Genomic DNA, 19535 nt, shown 5'->3' with positions numbered 1-19535 from the left:
AAGAGTCATTTACCTTCCGCAGAGTCTATAGACCACTCTGGATTCAGGGCCACTTCAGAATGGAGACATTGCAGACTATTGGAAGCGTCTGCAGAATTACTGACTTGAAAAATCCTTAACACCCTAGAAAAAACATAATCAACTAGCAGTCCTAATGGGAGGAAGAATAAAATTGCAGTCAAGACATTTAATCAAACCTCTGGAGACATGGGTTCAACTCTCAGGTCTTTCATAAATCACTCTCTAACTTCATATTCCAGCTGCACCATCTCTAAATTCATATGGAGAAGTATTTCCTGGTTTGAGTCACAAACTTTCAGCTCATGGGAGCACTTTTAATTGCCTTTTCATTCAGAATCTCATCAAGCAGAACCCCAGTTGCTGAGTGGTATCCTGAGATGGTACCTTCTGCACATGGCAACATTCGCAGAGCCCCACTGTGCTCCAGATGCTCAGTTTTGGACCCCTCACTACAGGAAAGACATTGAGATGCTGGAGGGAGGTTCAGAGGAGGACAACAAGGCTGGTGAGGGGTCTGGAGCACAAGTCTGATGAGGAGCGGCTGAGGGGACTGGGGCTGTTTAGCCTGGAGAAAGGAGGCTGAGCAGAGACCTTATTGCTGTCTACAACCATCTGAAAGGAGGTTGCAGCATGGAGGGTGTTGGTCTGTTCTCCCGAGTAGCAAGTGATAGGACAAAATGAAATATCCTCAAGTCGCACCAGGGAAGGTTCAGAAATTGTCACCTCACATTCCCGAGTTACCTATAGAAATCCCCTTCACTAGAGCTCTCCTAAGTATGAGGTATGTATCCTTCCATAAGGCTGGAAGAGCTGGACACCTATAAGATATGAATGGCTGCATTAAGTGTCATTTTTATACAACTCTCAGACCACAAGCAACATAGGTAATAGAATGTCATGTCATCTGCTTCAGAGGTTATTACAACTACAGCACAAAAAAAGGGGGGCGGTCTTGGGGGGGGGGAGAAACAGAGAGGTGATCTATAGCACATAAGGGATCTGACTAGAAGGAATAAAAGTACACAGTGCTACTCTCAGGTCTACCACGTCCTCCTGCATGACCCTGGTTAAGACAGTCAAACTCTCTGTATCTCAGGTGCCTACTTTGTAATCCTTAATCAAGGGCTTTGAAATTTGAAGAAGAAAAGTGTCTTAACGCTCCTTGTCCTGATCTTCATCTTGGAGTTTTTGTCAAGTTTCTCTTTCAGGAGGCTTAGCACAGGAAAAGCAGTATGCTTCTCCCGAGTGTTGACTTTAATTATTTATTTATTTGACTTATGCTCATGAAAGGCAGCGGTAGAAAGCAACTTGCAGATAACCACAAAGTAAACCTGGTATGTCCCAGATCCTCTGGCTCTTCTTACTTTTGACCCCCTGTTTTCATTTAGGCAGCAAAAACCTGCAAGGTCTTTAATCTACAGCACAGATAAACACAGATAAACTCTGCCAGTATATCCCAAACCTATCTGAAAGGCATCATCACCAGGCACCTTTTCGTGAGCAAATCTATTAAAGGAAACCTCTGTAAAGAAACTGCCTCAAGGCTACAGTTCAGTGGTAGCTCTGGTAGTGTTCCTGTGCTGTTGGCTTGCACTCGCTTGGAAAGTCCCCATGAAGTCATAAACAAATGGAGCTCTTTATGCTTTTGCCATGGGATCACATGGATGTATCAGTCCAGAATGAGTGGGAATCTGTTTTACAAAATCACGCCATTCTGAAGATAGAAGAATGGATTCATTTAAGCAGATCTTCCCAATTCAGTGCCTTTGAATAAGGACTGTTCAATAAAAGCTCCTGCTATTTGTCAGTTGAAATGTGTTTTCTATCCCTATTGCTATATTTGAATGACTAGGCTCTGAAAACAACTTTTAAAAGGCTCTTCTTAATTAATACCTTGAACAGAGATAACCTGGTGTCACATGACTTAACAGCAACTAAATCAAGGTCAGGGTTTTTGCCTAATGCCAAAGACATTTTAAATTAAGTCTCCTGCTAAATGACATACAACTCTATTCACAGAAAAGAAAAACTACAACTGCAACAACAACAAAAAAGTAAAAAAGGCTATAACAAATCAATGTGACTTGCGAGTCTGCAAATGGAAACATCTTTGTCATTAATTACTCAGACAAAGCCCTGCTAAACTGAATATCCAAGCTAAGATCCATCTCACTTGCTTTAGTCATCTACGAAGTAATCATGTTTACATGTCTGATCTGAAGCATCTACATTAGAACAAGTTTAACCATTGCCTCTCTTGTCAGCTCTGAAGGGAGCTTTTGGAGAATCTCTCAGATACAGCATCCATAGCAAAGATCTCCAGAGCAGACATCTCATAGTATAGATAGATACGAATAATTTAGGCAAGATGACTCCCGTCCATGGAGTTGGAAAGCCAAAGGAGTTTTCAAGGCACAAAGAACTCTGTCACAAGCTGTTGAGAGCAGGTTTAACAAATCCCCAGGCACTAACATCCGCCCAGTCACTGAACAGGGTATCAGGCATCCAGGAGTTTGAAAACTGGCCATCAACCCATTCTTCTTTCAGAGTTGGCTTCAGCAGCCGCAAAGCCCAGTCAGTGATGAAAGCTTTCAAAAGTCCTACTTTTGATTATGGATGTTCAAGCTCAGGACTTTCTTTGAAGTTGTTGTTTGGTGGTTTGGTTTTTTTGGTTGCTCATTTCATTGTTTTTTTTTGCAACTGATGGCTTAGGTATCAGTTTCTAGAAATGGACCGCAAGATAGAAAGAGAGTACAAGGCCTGATTTTCCAAGTACTTGCAGAAGTCTTATAAATTAACAACTTTACTGAAAATGTACAAAAAAAGGCGTATTTTAATGGGCTGAACTATTGTCAAGTACTCAAAACCAATTTCATTCAGGCACATTCATGATCAAGGGAACTCAGTCTTTCTCCAGTTGCCACTGTTTCACCCTGGAGCACTAGGCAAAAGGCTGCCTCTGCTCAGTCCTTTGACTGAGCTGAACTTCGACAGCTGAGCTGTGCCAAATCATTAGAACAACTGCAAACTTGATCATGTGTAATGTGTACTCTCTGGGTTTCTTAGCCATTTTTAGACTGAAATAACAGGACATCTAACTTAAGCAAAACAAGCACTACAAATACTACCTAATCTTTCAGATGAAAAATAATTTGGGGTCCATCCAGCACAATGATGACATTCTCATGTCTCGGTGACAAGCTCTGTGCTCTCGAGGTTTTTCTTTTTTAAGCATGTATTCCTGATTCTATACACTGCCTTTTGTTTTAGCACTGCTGTGCTCAATTCCAGCCCTATAACAGATCTTAAGTCTATATAATCCTAAGCAGTCACAATTCAATAGGCCTGGTTTTCCTCTTCATGGTATTGGGTTTGGAAGTTTCCTTTGCTAAACCTGCCCACAACACATCCTATAACACAGCCAGCCTTGAGCTGACTACCCAGAAAATACATTGCATCCATGACCAAACATAAATCTATGCTGATACAGCAGCAAAAAGAGCCACTGCTGAAATGAATGTCACATCAGGTTGCAGTCTCAGAGGAACAGACAAGAGACACTACAGGGCAGAAATAATAAATGAGGAAGCCTTCTTCACTCCCCCAAGCTGCAATGAAACAAAAAACTTTCCCAGACTGTCATTTAAGCGGTATTGTAATTATAGCTTCTAGAACCTTTTGCTAATAAGTTAAAGACAGAAAGAAGGTTCTTTAAAGGGTGTTGAGCTTCGTTCAGCAGAAAAAAGAAAAAAAAAATCTAATGATTATCCACTCAAAAATTTGAAGTCATGTCAGTGAACTGTGTGCTAGCAGGCACAATGCTACTGGATTTATAAAAGCAGTGCTTCACACAAGTGCAAATGAAGCCTCTCAGCTCTCTCTGATTGAGGCTGGGAAAAGAAGCAAAGAACCCAGCAGCTGTTATTCCTCGGAAACCTGATCATAACCTCATTAGGATTTTTGCTTCCCCCACTCAGTTACTCAAATTTTGAATGACGAAAGAGCAGGTACGACATTAGTACTAGCAAGGCTGGGCATGGAGAACAGATACGTAGGTGCACCACTAAACTTGGGGCAGCAACAACTTGTGTGCTGTGGATTCTGACAAAAGAACAGATGAGGAAGAAATAAAGGATGCTTTTATCCATATAGACCATATAGAATTACAATAATGTTGTTTTCTGTTGGAGCGAATGAAGGACTCAGCATGCCAATTCAATGTGAACCACGCAAAGCCGATTTATTACAGAAACAAGCCTCCTTATATATGCAGTTATTTCCTGATCACGTGTCCACGCTCCAAGCATGCATTAACTGACTGGATATCATCTATGTTCACAAGCTGTCCACGCGCCCGAGTCTCATTGCTGATAGGTCTGTTGATTTACATTGTATTGCTGCCTTGTAGCTGCTGAGCTGTTTTACTCCCACAGCAGATCCTGTTTTCAGCTTTTCAAGGTGGCCTTGAAACTCCTTTGGGCCTGGCTACTTCAATAACAAATCGCCATCTAATAGAAACCCATCCACAGTTTTCCTTCGTTTATATTAATTTTATGCATATCCTTCTTGAATATGTTTGTCAGAGAATTCTCTGTAGATCTACAATCAGGATCTCCTAACTGGGATTGTAAGAATTCTTGAATAAAGAGGAAACAGAAAACATCCAGATCCAAACAAGAAATCCTTTCTCTTTTCCATTGCTTTGGCTCTACTCCCCTATCATCCTGTCCTGTACTGCATCTGCTCTTCTGCGCTCCTGAGAGTCTCTCAAGATGCAGAAACTTGGACAGCAAATACCTATGGAACAGTTACACAAAAAAACCACAAAACAAGGTGGACCATCACCAAAAAAATAGCAGCATCAGGGATATAGAAAATAAGGATAGCCTCAAGCAAAACCAAAGCTTTCCCTATCTATTTCCAGAAAAATGAGAAGTAAAATCATCCTTGACTTTCTAAATAGGATTTATAGGAGAAGTATATAATTCAGTGTATCTTCAACATGTAACATACAGTAAGTATTTCAGCCTTCCAAAAGCATGTGCTGCTCCATTCAGGATATGCCACTTGGAACAGGATGGAGAAAACTCATTAAATTACTTGTTTATTATTCACACTACAGGAATGTGAATCCTATTGGCAAAATGAATCAGTCAGACAGCAAAGAGCTATTCTCTGGAGTCTACATTAATCAGCCCAACAAGCTGTCACTAAGGATTGGGTCAGGCTCATAACACAGCATCCAACCAGTGGGGAAAAAATCCACGAGACTGCTGAAATAGGGAACAGTTCACCCATTTAAAGTTGTCCCCAGAGGCTTGTGTCAATTGTTTATTACTGCTCAAACACAGCTGCAGAAGCTTTTAAGTGAGAAACCTGCATTCTTGGACATTCCAGAACTACATGAGTTGTGTAAAAATGCTTGAATCTAACTATTTCTGTGAGGATGAGCAAGATAAAGTATCCTGAAAGAAATACTGTTGGGCTCTAATATAGCCCTCTGAAGAAAGCACATTCAGGAACCTGAAAAAGGACTAAAACTAGGACACATGTCAGAACAGATATGCTGTTGGGAAACACAGAGTTGTCATGCAGTCTGCACTTCAATAAAATGTTTAAGAAACCCAATACCTCTATTTCTACAGACTATTTTTCATAAAGACACATTGTTTTCAAGGTTTAGCTGTTCCTCAACCTTCCTCAATCTAAGTCTAAAATATAAAGTATCATTTAAAAAATGCCACTGTGTGAATATAAAACACCACAACCATTAACCCACCCCACTTCCAGCCCTAGTAAAAATCATGAACTCCTAAAATCTCATTACTCTGAGATATTTATCCTGTTAATTAGACTAAGCATAACAGAGAAAACAAGCACTAGCAGGACTGCGGGAGCTCTTAGCAGACCAGAAAGAAAAGTACCGTGGAAAGAAAAAAAGCAGTCAGCAGTTCCAATAAATACTGTGAAGCAGTATAACACATACAGCAATACATAAAATCAATATTCTGTACTAGAGAATACAATCATACACTGTGGCTGCTTGGATGGGGGAGTGATAAGATCAATGTTTTTGTTCTTATCAGCACTTGTGCCAACTCTACATTTTCTAGCTGGATGGAGTTTAAAAGTCTAACTTACAGTGACACGGCTGCAGGATGGGCTACAAAAACTACTGAATGGCTCAAAGCAGCAAAAGTGTTTTAGCTGAAGTGTACTTCAGGAGAGGCTACAAGGGAAAGGAGTTCAATCCACTCTTGGAGGGACAACCAAAAAATGCTGAAAGTGTTTAATTGCAGCAATGTATTATGAGTGTAAATTCTCAAAAGTGAGGAAGGAAACATTTCTGTTCTCACAATAAAGCTGCTTCAACTCACTGAAATCTGTATGGAGTGCTGTGCATGCTACACCACAGTATACCAGGTCAGCATAAATATTAGTATAAGAATTTAAATCCTGCCCCAGGCTGTATTGGCAAGACTACATCCAGCAGATCAACAGATGTCATTATTCAACACTACTCAGCACTTTCTACATCACACTTGGACTATTGTCTTCAGGTTTGGTCATCCCAGCTCAAGAAATTGAAGACTGCCCAGCAGAGAGCACCAAGACAAACAATGGGCACAAGTTGCTTCAGGGAAAATTTTGGTGTCGCTGTAAGAAAAACTGAGAACAAATTGAATGAATTGAGAACAATTAAACATTGGAATAGATTACCAATAAAAATCATAGACTCTCTCTTGCTGTAAATGCTCAAGGCTGAGCCTGAAATGGCCTCAGGTAACATAAACTAAGGCCTTGCTTTCGACAGAAGGTTGTTCTCTACAGGTTCCTATCAATCTGGAATTTTTCTATGATTCTGAGAACACTAAAAGTCAAACATAGTTGTCTTACCTGTCTTAACATGTAACATTTTATTTAGATTATCAATTTAAATGCTCACAGCAGAATGACAGAAACCTTACCCCAACATCTAATAAATGATAAAGCACAAGAATGATTTTTTTCCAATTAATTTGTAAATGGAAGAACAGGCTAAGAAACAAAATAAGGATAAACTTCAAAAGTAATGCTGACTTCTATTTCCAACTGAAGGCGGAAAGAGTAAAAAATCCCAAGAAAACGGGATTATAACCTGCCAAAGTAACAAATAACTCTGTCACACCAAGGTCATAATTCATAGCACCTCCACAGGTCACTTCTATGAGCAGACTAGATAACACATTAAAAAGATCTGAAGAAACACAAAAATAACAAAACAGGATCAAAGATAACACTAACTATCTGCATTTTAAAGTACATTCCATAAGACACAAACTCGATGTTGCACTGAAAGGTATAAACCAAACATCCTCCCAGATGCTGACAGTGGGGAAAAAAGATCCCACCAGAGAGTTCTTTTTACATTCCACCTGCTGAAAAAGCCATTAGGGCAAATGTTGCTCTGACAGTAGAAGACAAACATATGGCTTGAAGGGCTATGGAAAGCAGGAAGAATTGCCAGATACACAACAGGAAACTTTTTTGTCTTATCTCCACTTTCTGTAAGTCTTGAATATAATGATAATTTATCTATCATTTATGGAATTATTTTAACAGATAGTTTGGAGTCATTAAAAACATATTACAATGGACACTACAGAGTCTTCTCCTTGTCTGTCATCTATTGGATGACAATCTCCAGAAGAGATTTTCAGTTTTCTCAGTGACACTTTGCAGGTCATTGCATCTGGAAATCATTGACATGCTAGACCTCTGGAGCACACAGCCAAAAAAAGGATGGTTCTAAATGTGAAAGGAGTTTTGTGCCTGTGGACCATGCTGCATAAGCATGTGGAGTCCAGAGGGGGTTTCCTGCATCAAGTCTCTCACCAGGCATGGCACATAACAGATGTATTGTTGCTTAAGACACCAAAGTCTATATGGATCCGGATTCAATTTCAGTTTAACTTTGTACAAGTCTTTTATTAGGACACATCTACATCATGGATATAGACAGATTAAAGCTGTCTCTGCCCAAACTAATCTGGAAATGAAAGTGCAGGGAAGACCACTGCAAAGACACCCAAGTTCGAGACAGGTGATTGGCAGGACTTCTGAGTTCACAGACAATGCCAGTCACATGCAGCTGAGGAGAACTCAACACAAGGCTACCCATGCTGAATTGCACTACATGTGTGTGTACTTGCTAGTTCTGATCTCCAACAGCTCTCAGCTCTCTATCCTGTGCTCCACACTGCACTCTTTGTTTTTGGTGGCCTGCCTTTCTATCTGTATCAGGAGGATAAAAACACAGCCTACACACAAAATGTGTCAAGAGGATAAATACATTTAAGTGGTCCTAAGGCACTCTGAGATCATGGCAACAGATGTAATATCAGTTCCTTAAAGCAGTGAAAATGAAGATGGCAGGGCAATCAAAAGTCTAAGGAAAGAGCAACTGAGAACATAAAGTTCTGGTTTTACTCTAATTCAACTGTCTTTGCATCCAGAGGACAGTGCAGAAGAAAAGGCACTCTTTGGGACACAGCAGTAGCTAGATGAAGTGCAGAAAAGGGGTAGGGGGCTACAGAAGTACAGGACAATAAGATTCTTAACAACTGAATTAGTTTAAAAGTACTATAAAATGAGACAAAATGAGATGTTTACACTCCTGAATTACAATCCATTGACACACAGCTCTCTTACCTGCTTAAGATCGTAACTGGTTGGAAACTCTCCAAGACAATACAAAGGAAGTAATCAGTCTTGCAAAGAACCCATCCTACTCAGCAGTGACACAGCTACTAACAAAATATAAGTACTCAGCAGCATCATTTAAAGAAAAGTGTGCTTAATACATCAACCAAGAACCTTAAAAGAACAAGCCTCTGATTCAGAAGTAGCCTTTCCAGTAATTTGCAGTTCTCTGAGCAAATTAAGAGAGAAAATTTGATTGGATAGTACAGTGACAATTCTTTTCGCTCTGTTTCATTTTTGCATTATTTCAGACTCAGTGATTGTACACTATGGTACACAGAGATGGTTATATATATATATATATGACAGAATTACTCCAAGTTAACTGCTTCCACTCTTAACCATTACAAAACTGCTTGGCTTAAGTTAATATGTTTTGCATCACATGTGCAGCACAGTAGAAACGTGCACACAAGCAACTAATGCATTTCTGCTCATGACTAGTAATTCATTAAGCTGATGAATCCCTACAGATTATAGTCATCTGTTCATAATCTTACCTTCATCCATAGCTCAGGAGTGTCTTGCTTCAGTCTTCTTTACCATAAACAAATTAAAAACCACCAATACCCACTTATTTTAGAAAAAAGAAAATAAAAAAGAACTTGGTCACAACTCCTTACAGTGTTAAAAATTAATAATTCTGCAAGCAACAAATGATTAGCATATCAGTTTCTATTGGTTTTAATTCCTTGCAGCAACTCTGAATATGTGTCATACACTTTAAGAATCAACAACGTAGTCATTTGCTACTGCAGACATACAATTCGTACCTACAGCAGTAGAAACTGTACCAGAATGCGTATGAAACAGAAGTAAGTGGAAATCCACAAAAGAAATAAAAGAAGATACGAATTCAATCCCTGATGCCTCATGACCTGTCAGTGTGACATGGGAAAACATACAAACACTAGCTCAATGTATTTTCAAACTAATAATTTGTTTCAGAAAGTTGTGAAACCGCTTAGAGTTCAGCACCTGCAGTCATTTCTGTGAAGTGATACTAAAATGATTAAGTTTTATGTGACCACCACAAGTTCAGCATTCACTGTTCAATAACACCTTCAGCCACATTAGGTTCCTTAACTTTGTTTGGAAGATGTGGTTTATTTATTTCTGCAAGATATTTAAAGCAAAGCCCAAAGATATCCAGCAGAATTCCTCCTTTGATTCAAAGTTTCCATGAGTTGCTGAAAGGTTGGGAAACCTTACAAATAATATGGGATAAAGACAGAGAAGCTACTAAGTATCCTATAGCATATTATCTGTGATGACTTGGCTGCCAATTAGGAACATCCTAACCTCAGGTACAGCAAATCCAATTAACGGAACTTTGTTTCTACAAATTGGACTTCATCCTCCCATCTTCTCCACCCAGGTCTTGCTCTGTGTCAGCAGCATTTAAATAAGCAAATTAGATGCCTCCTTGGACAGTCAGATAATGGAGTTATAAGCTCATCCTCTACTCACATGAGGAAGATTATGCCCCTTTGGATCAGCCTGTTGGAGATTTACTTACCTGAAAGGTAGCAGGAACAGACAAAAAGAGAGCATGCTAACACAGGCCAAAACAAGCAGCTTACTGAAATGTTCTTTATGGGTCTAGGAGTCCACAGACAAGTAAGAAACAGTACGGTTATTAAGTTTATTCAACGTTAACAATCATGATTATAACCATCACTTTATAGAAGTTGATAAAATAATTTTTAAAAGTAGGGGAACTGAGACACAGAAGGCTGAAGAAATTTGCTTAAAGTCACGCAGACAGCAGATATGAGGAACAGAGCCTGAGTCATGTATTTAGAGATTTAGCTCTGGGAGTACAGCGGGGCAGGGAGGCCTGGAGGACAGTAATTTGATTTCCAATTTGAATTTCTTATTCTGCTCCTCACTTTCAATAACTATAAACCTCCCCATATACAAATTATTAAATTATGTCCAGCAGGCTACATTATAATAGATGTGTGCAACAAATCTGCCTTTTGAGTAATGGATAAGCTCATAATTTATCCAAAATAACAGATGCAAAAGGTGTTCACACCTACCTACAGCTAGAGTAAAAACACTTCCATACTGAAAGATAACAACAATCATTAAAAAAACCATGCAAATAACGCTCCCAAAACATCAAGAAAATAAAAGAACCTGAATAGAAAATGCTGTTAGCAAAAGCAGTTAGTGAGAGGAACACTGTGAAAAATGCCATATCAGATGCCCTATCAAGTAGAAACAGTTTAGACCATAAAACCAGTTATGGAGCCTTCATCACCAGGATTAACCAGTCTAACTCAGCTCTGAAGCAAACCTTGCTATTTTAAATTAAAACCAGTCTCAGACCTCAAATAATGTTTGAATATTATTCTGTAATGTCATAGTATAGGATTTTAAATGGACTTTATTTACACTATATTCATTAGGATACCACACCATTTGAACTAAAATTACCTTTCCTTCTCCTCCCAGTCAAAACCTTGACATGCTAAAATGTTTATCTAATTGTTCTCCCTCACTGAGATGCACGTTTGCATAGGCACACCAACAATGCTATACCATTTGGAGAGGAAACTAAAGCTAAAAGGTGTGATATTTCACAACTTACCAAATTCCTACTAAAAACTGTATTCTTCTTGTTAATGTGACTGAAAACATTAGCTTTATCCAGATGTCACGGTCTTGCTTTTTTTTTTTTTTTTTTTTTTGAGGGGTTGTTGGTTGGGAGTTTTGTGTTTGTTTGGGGGTTTTGTTTGTTTTGGTTTTGTTGTGGGTTTTTTGTGTGTGGTTGGTTTTTTGATTTTGTTTGAGTAGCCTTACTTCCATGGGATTGTACTCAATTGTCACCACACTGCTGATTTATGTTATTACAGTCAAAATACAACAGAAGTAAACATTGCTATTATGTCAAGAGACATGCATCTTGGGATCACTCACCGCCCCTCCCTGTCATTATTCCCTGTGTTAGAAAAGGGGAGGAGTATCAGACAATGCAGCCCAGGGGAGGACAACGAAAAAGAGAAAATTTGAATGTATTTCCTGTTCTAAGCTGTCTATAGCTACCACTTTTTTTCTCATTACAGCGACAAACTGTCCACCTTTCTTAAACCTCAGAGATGAACTTTCAATTATGTGTGAAAACAAAGTCTCTTCACAAGATTTAACTGTCTGAGCAACAGGTTCAGTTAAGCATGAAAGCTTTGTTCTTCAAACTAAACAGTGCACTACAGCGTATATTCCACTTTGGTATAAATAAGTATGGATTACCTTATATAAACCATTCTAAAATTATTAGCTGCTTTAGGGACAAATAGCTCTGATAGCAGCGAGACCCAGAGAATGGACATGCTCCCTTTCTTTTCGTCTGATCTGAGACTTTAGTAAAAGTGATCTGCATGGCTGCTGTACTTCTGCGTTTATACTCACTGATAAACACACAACTTTATTTTTAATCTACAGGAAAAAAAAAATAATTACTTCCACCACAAGATAAAATTAGACAAATAATTAATGCAGAAAAATACTCTTCAGGAGCAATAGTTTTTACCCATTATTTTAATAACAGCATATCCATGAAAAATTTGCTGTATTTGACTTCTTCCTGCTACCAGGAAGTTTCTTGCTACCAGCAAGCTTACAGCCCATCTTTTTCTCTTCTAGTCTTGTGTTTTAGCAAAAGGAAAATGTTTCCAACCTGTTATAAAATTTACTCTGAAACTGAACATTAAATATCTGAATTTGTAAATCTGACTCCATTTAACTTGGATAAATTAAAACTTCTACTTATAATTACACCATTAATACATAGATTTTTATATATATGTGAAAACAATTATTGTAATCCTTTTCTCTACTAAAACCATGAAGTGAAATCTACCCTAGAAAAACATATACCCTAATGTTTATATGTGGTGATTACCTTCCTTGGCAATGAAGCTGCTATGTGTAGAAGCAAAAATCAGTATTTTATTTCTTCTGCAGAGCTATATTGGGTACTTTGCAACCTCCATATGTTTGCAAATAAATATTCTTAAGGCAAACTAAATCAACTAACAATTGTAGTTGCCCAGTCCCTTTGCAAAACATGTAATATTATGCGCTTAGAATGAATTCAGTGTAAATCATCATCCTAGCCACACAATTAAGTACTATAAGCTTGCTTAACCCTCAGCTCAGACTTTCCTAATCTCTAAAAGAAAGCAATGCCAGATGGCGAAGAACAGCTGCTAAGAATCAGAGGGCCACAGAGAAATACCTGAAGCTCTTAGTGATATGGTAGGGAAACACCTTCTGTTTCAACTTACTGCTGGGCCCCACTTCGATCAACTTGCTTTGCAGAACTCATATGCAATCCTTCCATGTTAACTACCACACATGCTACTAGTGTTCCAAACACCATTTTTCTACAGCAGAACAACACTTCCCATGAGAGAGGCTTTCTGCTACCACAGGCTCAGGACAATGTAGCATTGTGGCAAGCAAGCAGGTCACATGGATTGCCTATTGCAGCTGTACGGCTGCTAGACTGGCACCTCCTTAAAGATTCCATGAAACAGTTTTTCCACTTCTGTTTCCAGTTGCCTAAATCGAATCCTGTATTTATAAAAAAAAAAAAAAAGCAAAAAAAAAAAAGCTGCTTGCCTTTGTCAGAAGATAGCAGTGTGGAAGTGGTCTCCTAACCTCTGAAGATCAGGAGTCTCATTCTGGTTTGAATTACAGGTTCAGAAAATTTAATGCTTAAAAATGAGTCTTCTCTTTTTAAAAATAAAGCACCTGCCATTACAAATGATAAGTAGTCACTGTTCAAGAGGAGGCCACAAATTCATGTTTTTGGACTTGGGTTTCTCAACAGAAACTCAGAAGAAAGCAATGAGAACAGGCAAACCTGGGAATGGAAAAAATGAGTTAAGAAGAAAGACAGGATCAAAATAGCAGGGAGTGCTTCAGGACAGGATAGGAGTGGAAGGCGCTGGCAGAGCTGCGTGGAGAGTCCAGGACTGGGCTAGTAGGAGAGTTCAGCCAAAGTGAGAGATCTTGCAAGTGTCAGCAAGGAGCACATACAGATCCAAACCTCTAGACCCTGTCAGACAGCCACAGCAGAACCAATGTAGATTTCTTAGTATGAAGCCAGAGGCAGTAAGCTACAGAATCACCATTCCAGAGTATAATTTTCATTCTGTATAGCCTGGTTCATACAAAACACATTTTTAGAATATTAGACTGAGGTGTGGTGACAAAGTTGAAAAACAGAAAGAAAATTTTTATAAGCCTCCCAACAAAAGCCATGGTGGGGAGGGTGTAAAGAGGATTAAAAGGTATCAGTAAGAGTTGAAGAAGCACAGGGTACCACAGAACTGCTTCAGACAGTAGGCTAGTTTTAACCTAAGAAGGAATGTGTTTGTATAAATATCCAGTGGGAGCTGAGCGGACAGAAAAGGGTACACAGATGAAATCTGAAATATTTTTTGTGAATTCAAGGAATAGGAAAACAGGCTCTGAAGGCCAGATGCAGAATCAAGAAAATTCCTGCTTGGGAAGGAGTTAAAAGCAAATAAAGATATTGAATCTAAGGAGGTGAGGGGTAAGAGATACCTAATAGAGAACATGAGTAATGACACCAGAAAAAATCTGTTCCAAAACTAATCAGAACATACAGCATATGAAAAAAAAATACTTCTGAGGTTTCAAGCAGCATTAAATCAAATAGCCAGTTTGATATAAATCTGGTGTGTTCGAAATTATTTATTCCAGTAACAGTTAAGGCAACCTTCTGGCAGGGTTTGCATACAGAAAAGAAAACAAATTTAAAAAATCACAAGTGAACTTTGATCAGATGTTCTTCAGTGATCAGCTGTACCTTTCTATTTAAGTAAGACTCCCACAAGTTCAGTGATTGTAGCATTTCAGTCTATTACCAATAAAACCTTACTGTTGTGTGAGTGGTTCAACACCATACCAAATCTCCTGTTAACTCTTAATCTTAAAGGTTACTTCAGTAAATGGGTCAAGATAAACAGAGAAGCTGCAAGTGAGACTTGTAATTTGAACAATGATATCTCTACACCAGAGGAAGATATCTGAACAAGACTGTTAATGCTCCTTTTTCCAAAATCAATCCAGGGATGGTGTTTTCATTTATTTATAAGGTACATTGTATATTTCTGGATCACAACCATGAATGATTTTGTTCACATGACCAAGTTTTGCATTCATCAGGAAAACAGTGATCTTTGATTTCAAACTAAGCGAACCATTTCATATTGGGCTATATTCATGCAAACTCAGTATTTCAATTAGCCTGTGATTTCTTCAGCAGTACTGACCACTCTAGGATGCCTAGCTGCCAGGTGACTTAACGTTTCCTCCCTCTCTTGTACATGACAATACTTTGTTTGAGTAGCCATTAGGCTTTTAACTTGTTTGCTGGGGCATTGTTACAACTTCTCATGCCTCTTGGCTGATGAAGGAAAACCAGTTGTGATCCTTCAGAAGCAAGTGCAAGTCTCCAACTTCACACACCAATGTGGACAACTGCAGTTGAAACTGAATCCAGATTAATTCACCATTCCAGTCATTTCACATTTATGTTGATACCTTAGAGGTTAGAACATACATGATTTATTGGTTTTAACTGGAGAAATGGAACAGAACTTCCTTCAAATAGAACAGTAGTTTGTCAAATGAAGTTTACAAAAAGAAAATTGTATTTATGATGACAATGAAAATATACTTCAAACTTAATTTAACCTGCAGTTCAATGCACCATGAGGTATTACAACAGAATGCAAAAATCCTGCCACTGCAAGATTTTAATGCTACAATAATTCTGCTCTCCCTGAAAGGGCAATAATTCTGCCCTGTCTTAAATAACCCAGTTCAAAACACACATTAGAACAGCAAGTTTGAGCAATCAGTAGCCAGACTACAGTAACCAGGTGGTAACATAGATATAGAAAGCATGTACATTTTCCCAACAGACACAAGTTAACCACTGAAAATATTGTGAGCAGGTATGAGAGAGAAGGAGGGAAGAACTTACAGTACTGCTTCAGAGATGCACTACACACATAATGCAGCAGTACAGGACAGACTAACGAATGAAAGCAACTGAAAAGGTAGTACTCACCCAAAATATTAAATTGAAAAGGAACATCATGTATTTCAAACAACACAGGCAGCCTCTTGCCATGTTGCACTTCTTAAATTCTAAAAGGAAAACAAAGGATAGATCCAGGTAAAAGACCACATATTTGCTGCCTTTGGGTGCACTGTATTTGTTGCTTTTTACGCCAGTCCCAGTCCCAACGCCGGTCTCAGTTCCAGCCCCAGTGTGGCTCTGTTTGCATGATCCAGTTGTACCATAGAAAGCTCCAGCAGTAAAACCTCGACCAAATTGCCTCCCTGAGGTAGAAGGTTTGGCAAAATCTGAGTCTTTGCTATCCAAAGATGGACTCCGGTGAATTGAAGAATCCTCACTACTTGACTTCTCCATGATCTCTCTTTTCACAGTTGTCATATTTAATGTATAGCATCTCTCAGCATTAAATGCAGTGCCTTGCAAATGCCACAGAGCTGTCTGTGTTTTTGCTTCTCTTTTGCTTCATACATGAATCAGATAATCACTGCAGAATTTATTCCCTGCATTGTTGCTGGTTTTATTTTGCACAGCAATGTAGGCTGTACTCTGTCTATTTGTAGCATGGATTTATACATTAATATCCCATGCAAGAGCATATTCATGATTTATCTTGATGAATCAGTCATGCAGAACTTTGATTTTTATTCAAAAGAGCCATAAGCTCTTTTTCTTCTCCTAGTCTACAGCCCTCTAATCTGTAGGCGGCAGATGGTCCTTGCATCCATTTCCAAAAAGCTTCTGCAGTGCACCTGGGAGACTCTCCTTGAGCCAGAGCACTTTCCCTGCTCTCAGCTTCCCTCTCTGTGTCTCTCACACGCTGTGTTTTTTCTTCCCACCCATCTGCAGTATCTCATTCAGTAACCAGCTATCGGAGCGTGCTCTGTGTTTCACTGCTGTTGCTGTGAAATCATCAGCAACTGCAACCACTGGGTATTTCCCCCAGAAATCCCTGACCTATTGAGTGATAAATCCACCCTCCTGCTCACCCCTCCCCTCTGCTTTCCATCGGGCCAGTTAGCAGAAGCCTTCTACCCCAGGGCACGCCTCCATGACATAATATCTTTAATAGGATTAGAACACAACAGAAAATCTCTTTAAATGTCAAGTACTGTTTAGCTGTTTATAGGCTAGAACTGTGAGGTAGTGATACTCCTTTAATGCAATAAAATACTGGAAAAATATAGATTAGATAGACAGGTGCTAACCTCTCCCTGTTCATTTAAACTAACAGTGACTTACTTTTTTTTCTGGCTTAAACAAATGCCATGAGACAAGGAACTGGAATAAACTAGCACCCAGCATAAACCGAATAGGCACGTCTCAGTTACACATGCATTTAATGTGACGCCATCACATGCGATATAATTAACCTTAAGCAGAAAAGCAGAGCTGCTGTCTCTGACATGATCTTTTTTTTTTTTTTTTTTTTTCAGATAGTAGTGTAACATCCCTGCTACCACTCTGAAGCAGAGAGGGCACAACGACGTATGTGTGTCTGCATATGCAAGTGCCTGGATGGGAGGAATATAAGTATTTCAGGTCATTCCTGGTGCTTCCAAATCCATCATTTGGTCATAAATATAAAAGTAGTGCACTGGTGGTGCAAAGTGATACAGCAGATTTCAAATGCAGGTTATTCTATTCTTTCAGTAATAAAAGAAATCATACTAGGAGACCACTATTGAAGAAGTACAGCTACCAAAACCAGCAAACGTTATGCACAATTTTCAACTGAACCTTTCAGATGTACATTATAATGCACTGTAATTATTTCATCAGGTATCTTTGAGAAAATTAATATAACGTATTCAATATTTAAAGGGCCCAAAAGCCCCTCAAAATCCTGTAATTTTTATGCAACAACATCAGAATCAACACCCTAAAGCTGTGCTGTACCTTTCTTGACAGGCTTTGTCTGAGAAAAGATCTCTCCACCATGAAGTACTTCATGCCAAAAAACACCCAGTATTTGTACGTGTGATATCTTTCTCTCACCTCTTCTGGTCTAGAATAACATTGGAACAACAGGCAGGCCCAAGCTTATATCAAGAATGTTTATTCACTTGCTTTTCAAAAGACATTTCAGACCTATCTGCATCAAATGCATCCATCAGAAAGGCAACTGCAAGCTGACCACTCAGCAGTGTGTATGATAGCAGAAAAGGCTACACACAAAACACCCAAGTAAAAACAAGAGAAATTAACAGCAACTAAAGCAGAGTGGGGTATTTCTGTACACATCTATGGTGCACAAACTTCAATGTGAGCGGTCACCAAGAACCAACTTTCTTAGAAAATAACATGGAAGAGACTTGTAGGCCACAGCCAGATACCCGCTTTGGACACTGGAGCCTGCAGGATAAGTCTGAAAAAACTCTTATGTTTGAAAATTCACTTATTGGCAGTGTAAAGCTGTGCCATTGCAATCCTATGCTTCAGCTAGATACTTTCAGTGGTTTTTATTTGTCACACAAAATTGAGTTCTCAGCCAAAAAATTATGAGAATGCACAAGCATTTTTTCCTGTTTTACCCATTGTTTGGCTATAAAACTTACACTGACATAGGGTACTTCAGAAAAAAATCATGCTGTGCACTTGTGAAAAATAATGCAATCTAAATATTTGCTTTAGCTTCCCACATGAAGTTACATGACAATAATAACAATCCACCCCCTCAAGGACTGAAAGAATATTTTGTAATAAAAAAGAAATCTCCACAAATTCACAATTCAGTCAGAGTTTGTAAATAGTGGAAACATTTCTACTGGTGGCAGAGAGCAAAAACAAACAACAACAAACAACACAGCACTCAAAACAAACACCACTCTCCCTCCAAGTTTGGTTTTTTTTTTCAAGTTTTCATTATTAGACCTTATTGAAGATTTCGAGTTCTCTATTTTTGCCTTCAAATACTACAAAATATTAGTTTTCTTTACCATTACCTGCAATGCATCTTCCATTAAGAGTTCTCCATGACAGATGTACATCACAGTTCAGACTCCAGAATGAACAACCAAAGACAGATGTACAGCTAATAGTCACCTTCAAAATCCAAGCCTGAGCAACGAGCACTAGCGCAAACATGGTTCCAGAACAGCCTTCCCTCCCATTGTATACAAAGGAAACATATGACTCTTATGGTGATGCTGTTGCCACCAGGGAGACTTTACAAGGCTCAGTAAGCTTCCACCACTTGAATTTGCAGCCACAAAGTGATTTTAGGGATTAGATGCCACTTCCTCCAGCTGGAAGCCTAAGTTGGTATTTATAGAGCTCAGTTAATAAATCACACAGAACTGCTTATTTGCTAAAATTAAGCAATGAAAAAGCTGTAACCAGTTCATCCAGCTGTGTTTTGACTAGCCATTGCACTTATATCTCCCTCCAATTGAGACTTCAGTGGTAGGTGTTGCTGCAAGGCCATTCAAAAGTATGGTGGTCCTACTTGAGAGTGTAACCGCAGCACAGGAACAAACACATTTTGTTCTCTACAGGTCTCACGTCTGTTAAGTAAACAGGGCATGAAAATATTCAAAAGTTCACTCTGTACTTCATTAATCATTGATTACTAAATCACAGAATTTTGTTGCTGAGAGATGTCTCCACAGCAAGAAAATCATTTCAGTCCCATATACAAATGCCT

At 38.9% G+C, this 19535-nt stretch overlaps 1 protein-coding gene across 5 annotated transcripts in view; it reads right to left on the bottom strand.

Moving 5' to 3' along the window:
* TSPAN9 (tetraspanin 9) overlaps nt 1-19535 on the bottom strand; it is a 157378-nt gene that overhangs the window by 67428 nt on the left and 70415 nt on the right. For 4 of the 5 annotated variants that reach the window (XM_082043728.1, XM_082043729.1, XM_082043730.1 and 1 more), the window contains one exon: nt 15881-15960. In XM_082043728.1, the coding sequence (XP_081899854.1) occupies nt 15881-15943 (63 nt within the window). In that variant the 5' untranslated portion in view covers nt 15944-15960. Of the gene's footprint in view, nt 1-15880; nt 18034-19535 lie in introns of those variants that run through there. The other variant, XM_082043727.1, reaches the window with a different exon arrangement.

This window comes from Streptopelia decaocto (assembly GCF_964273445.1).
Source record: "Streptopelia decaocto genome assembly, chromosome: 1".
NCBI classification, from domain to species: domain Eukaryota; kingdom Metazoa; phylum Chordata; class Aves; order Columbiformes; family Columbidae; genus Streptopelia; species Streptopelia decaocto.
This window is presented reverse-complemented; position numbering and strand designations above follow the sequence as displayed.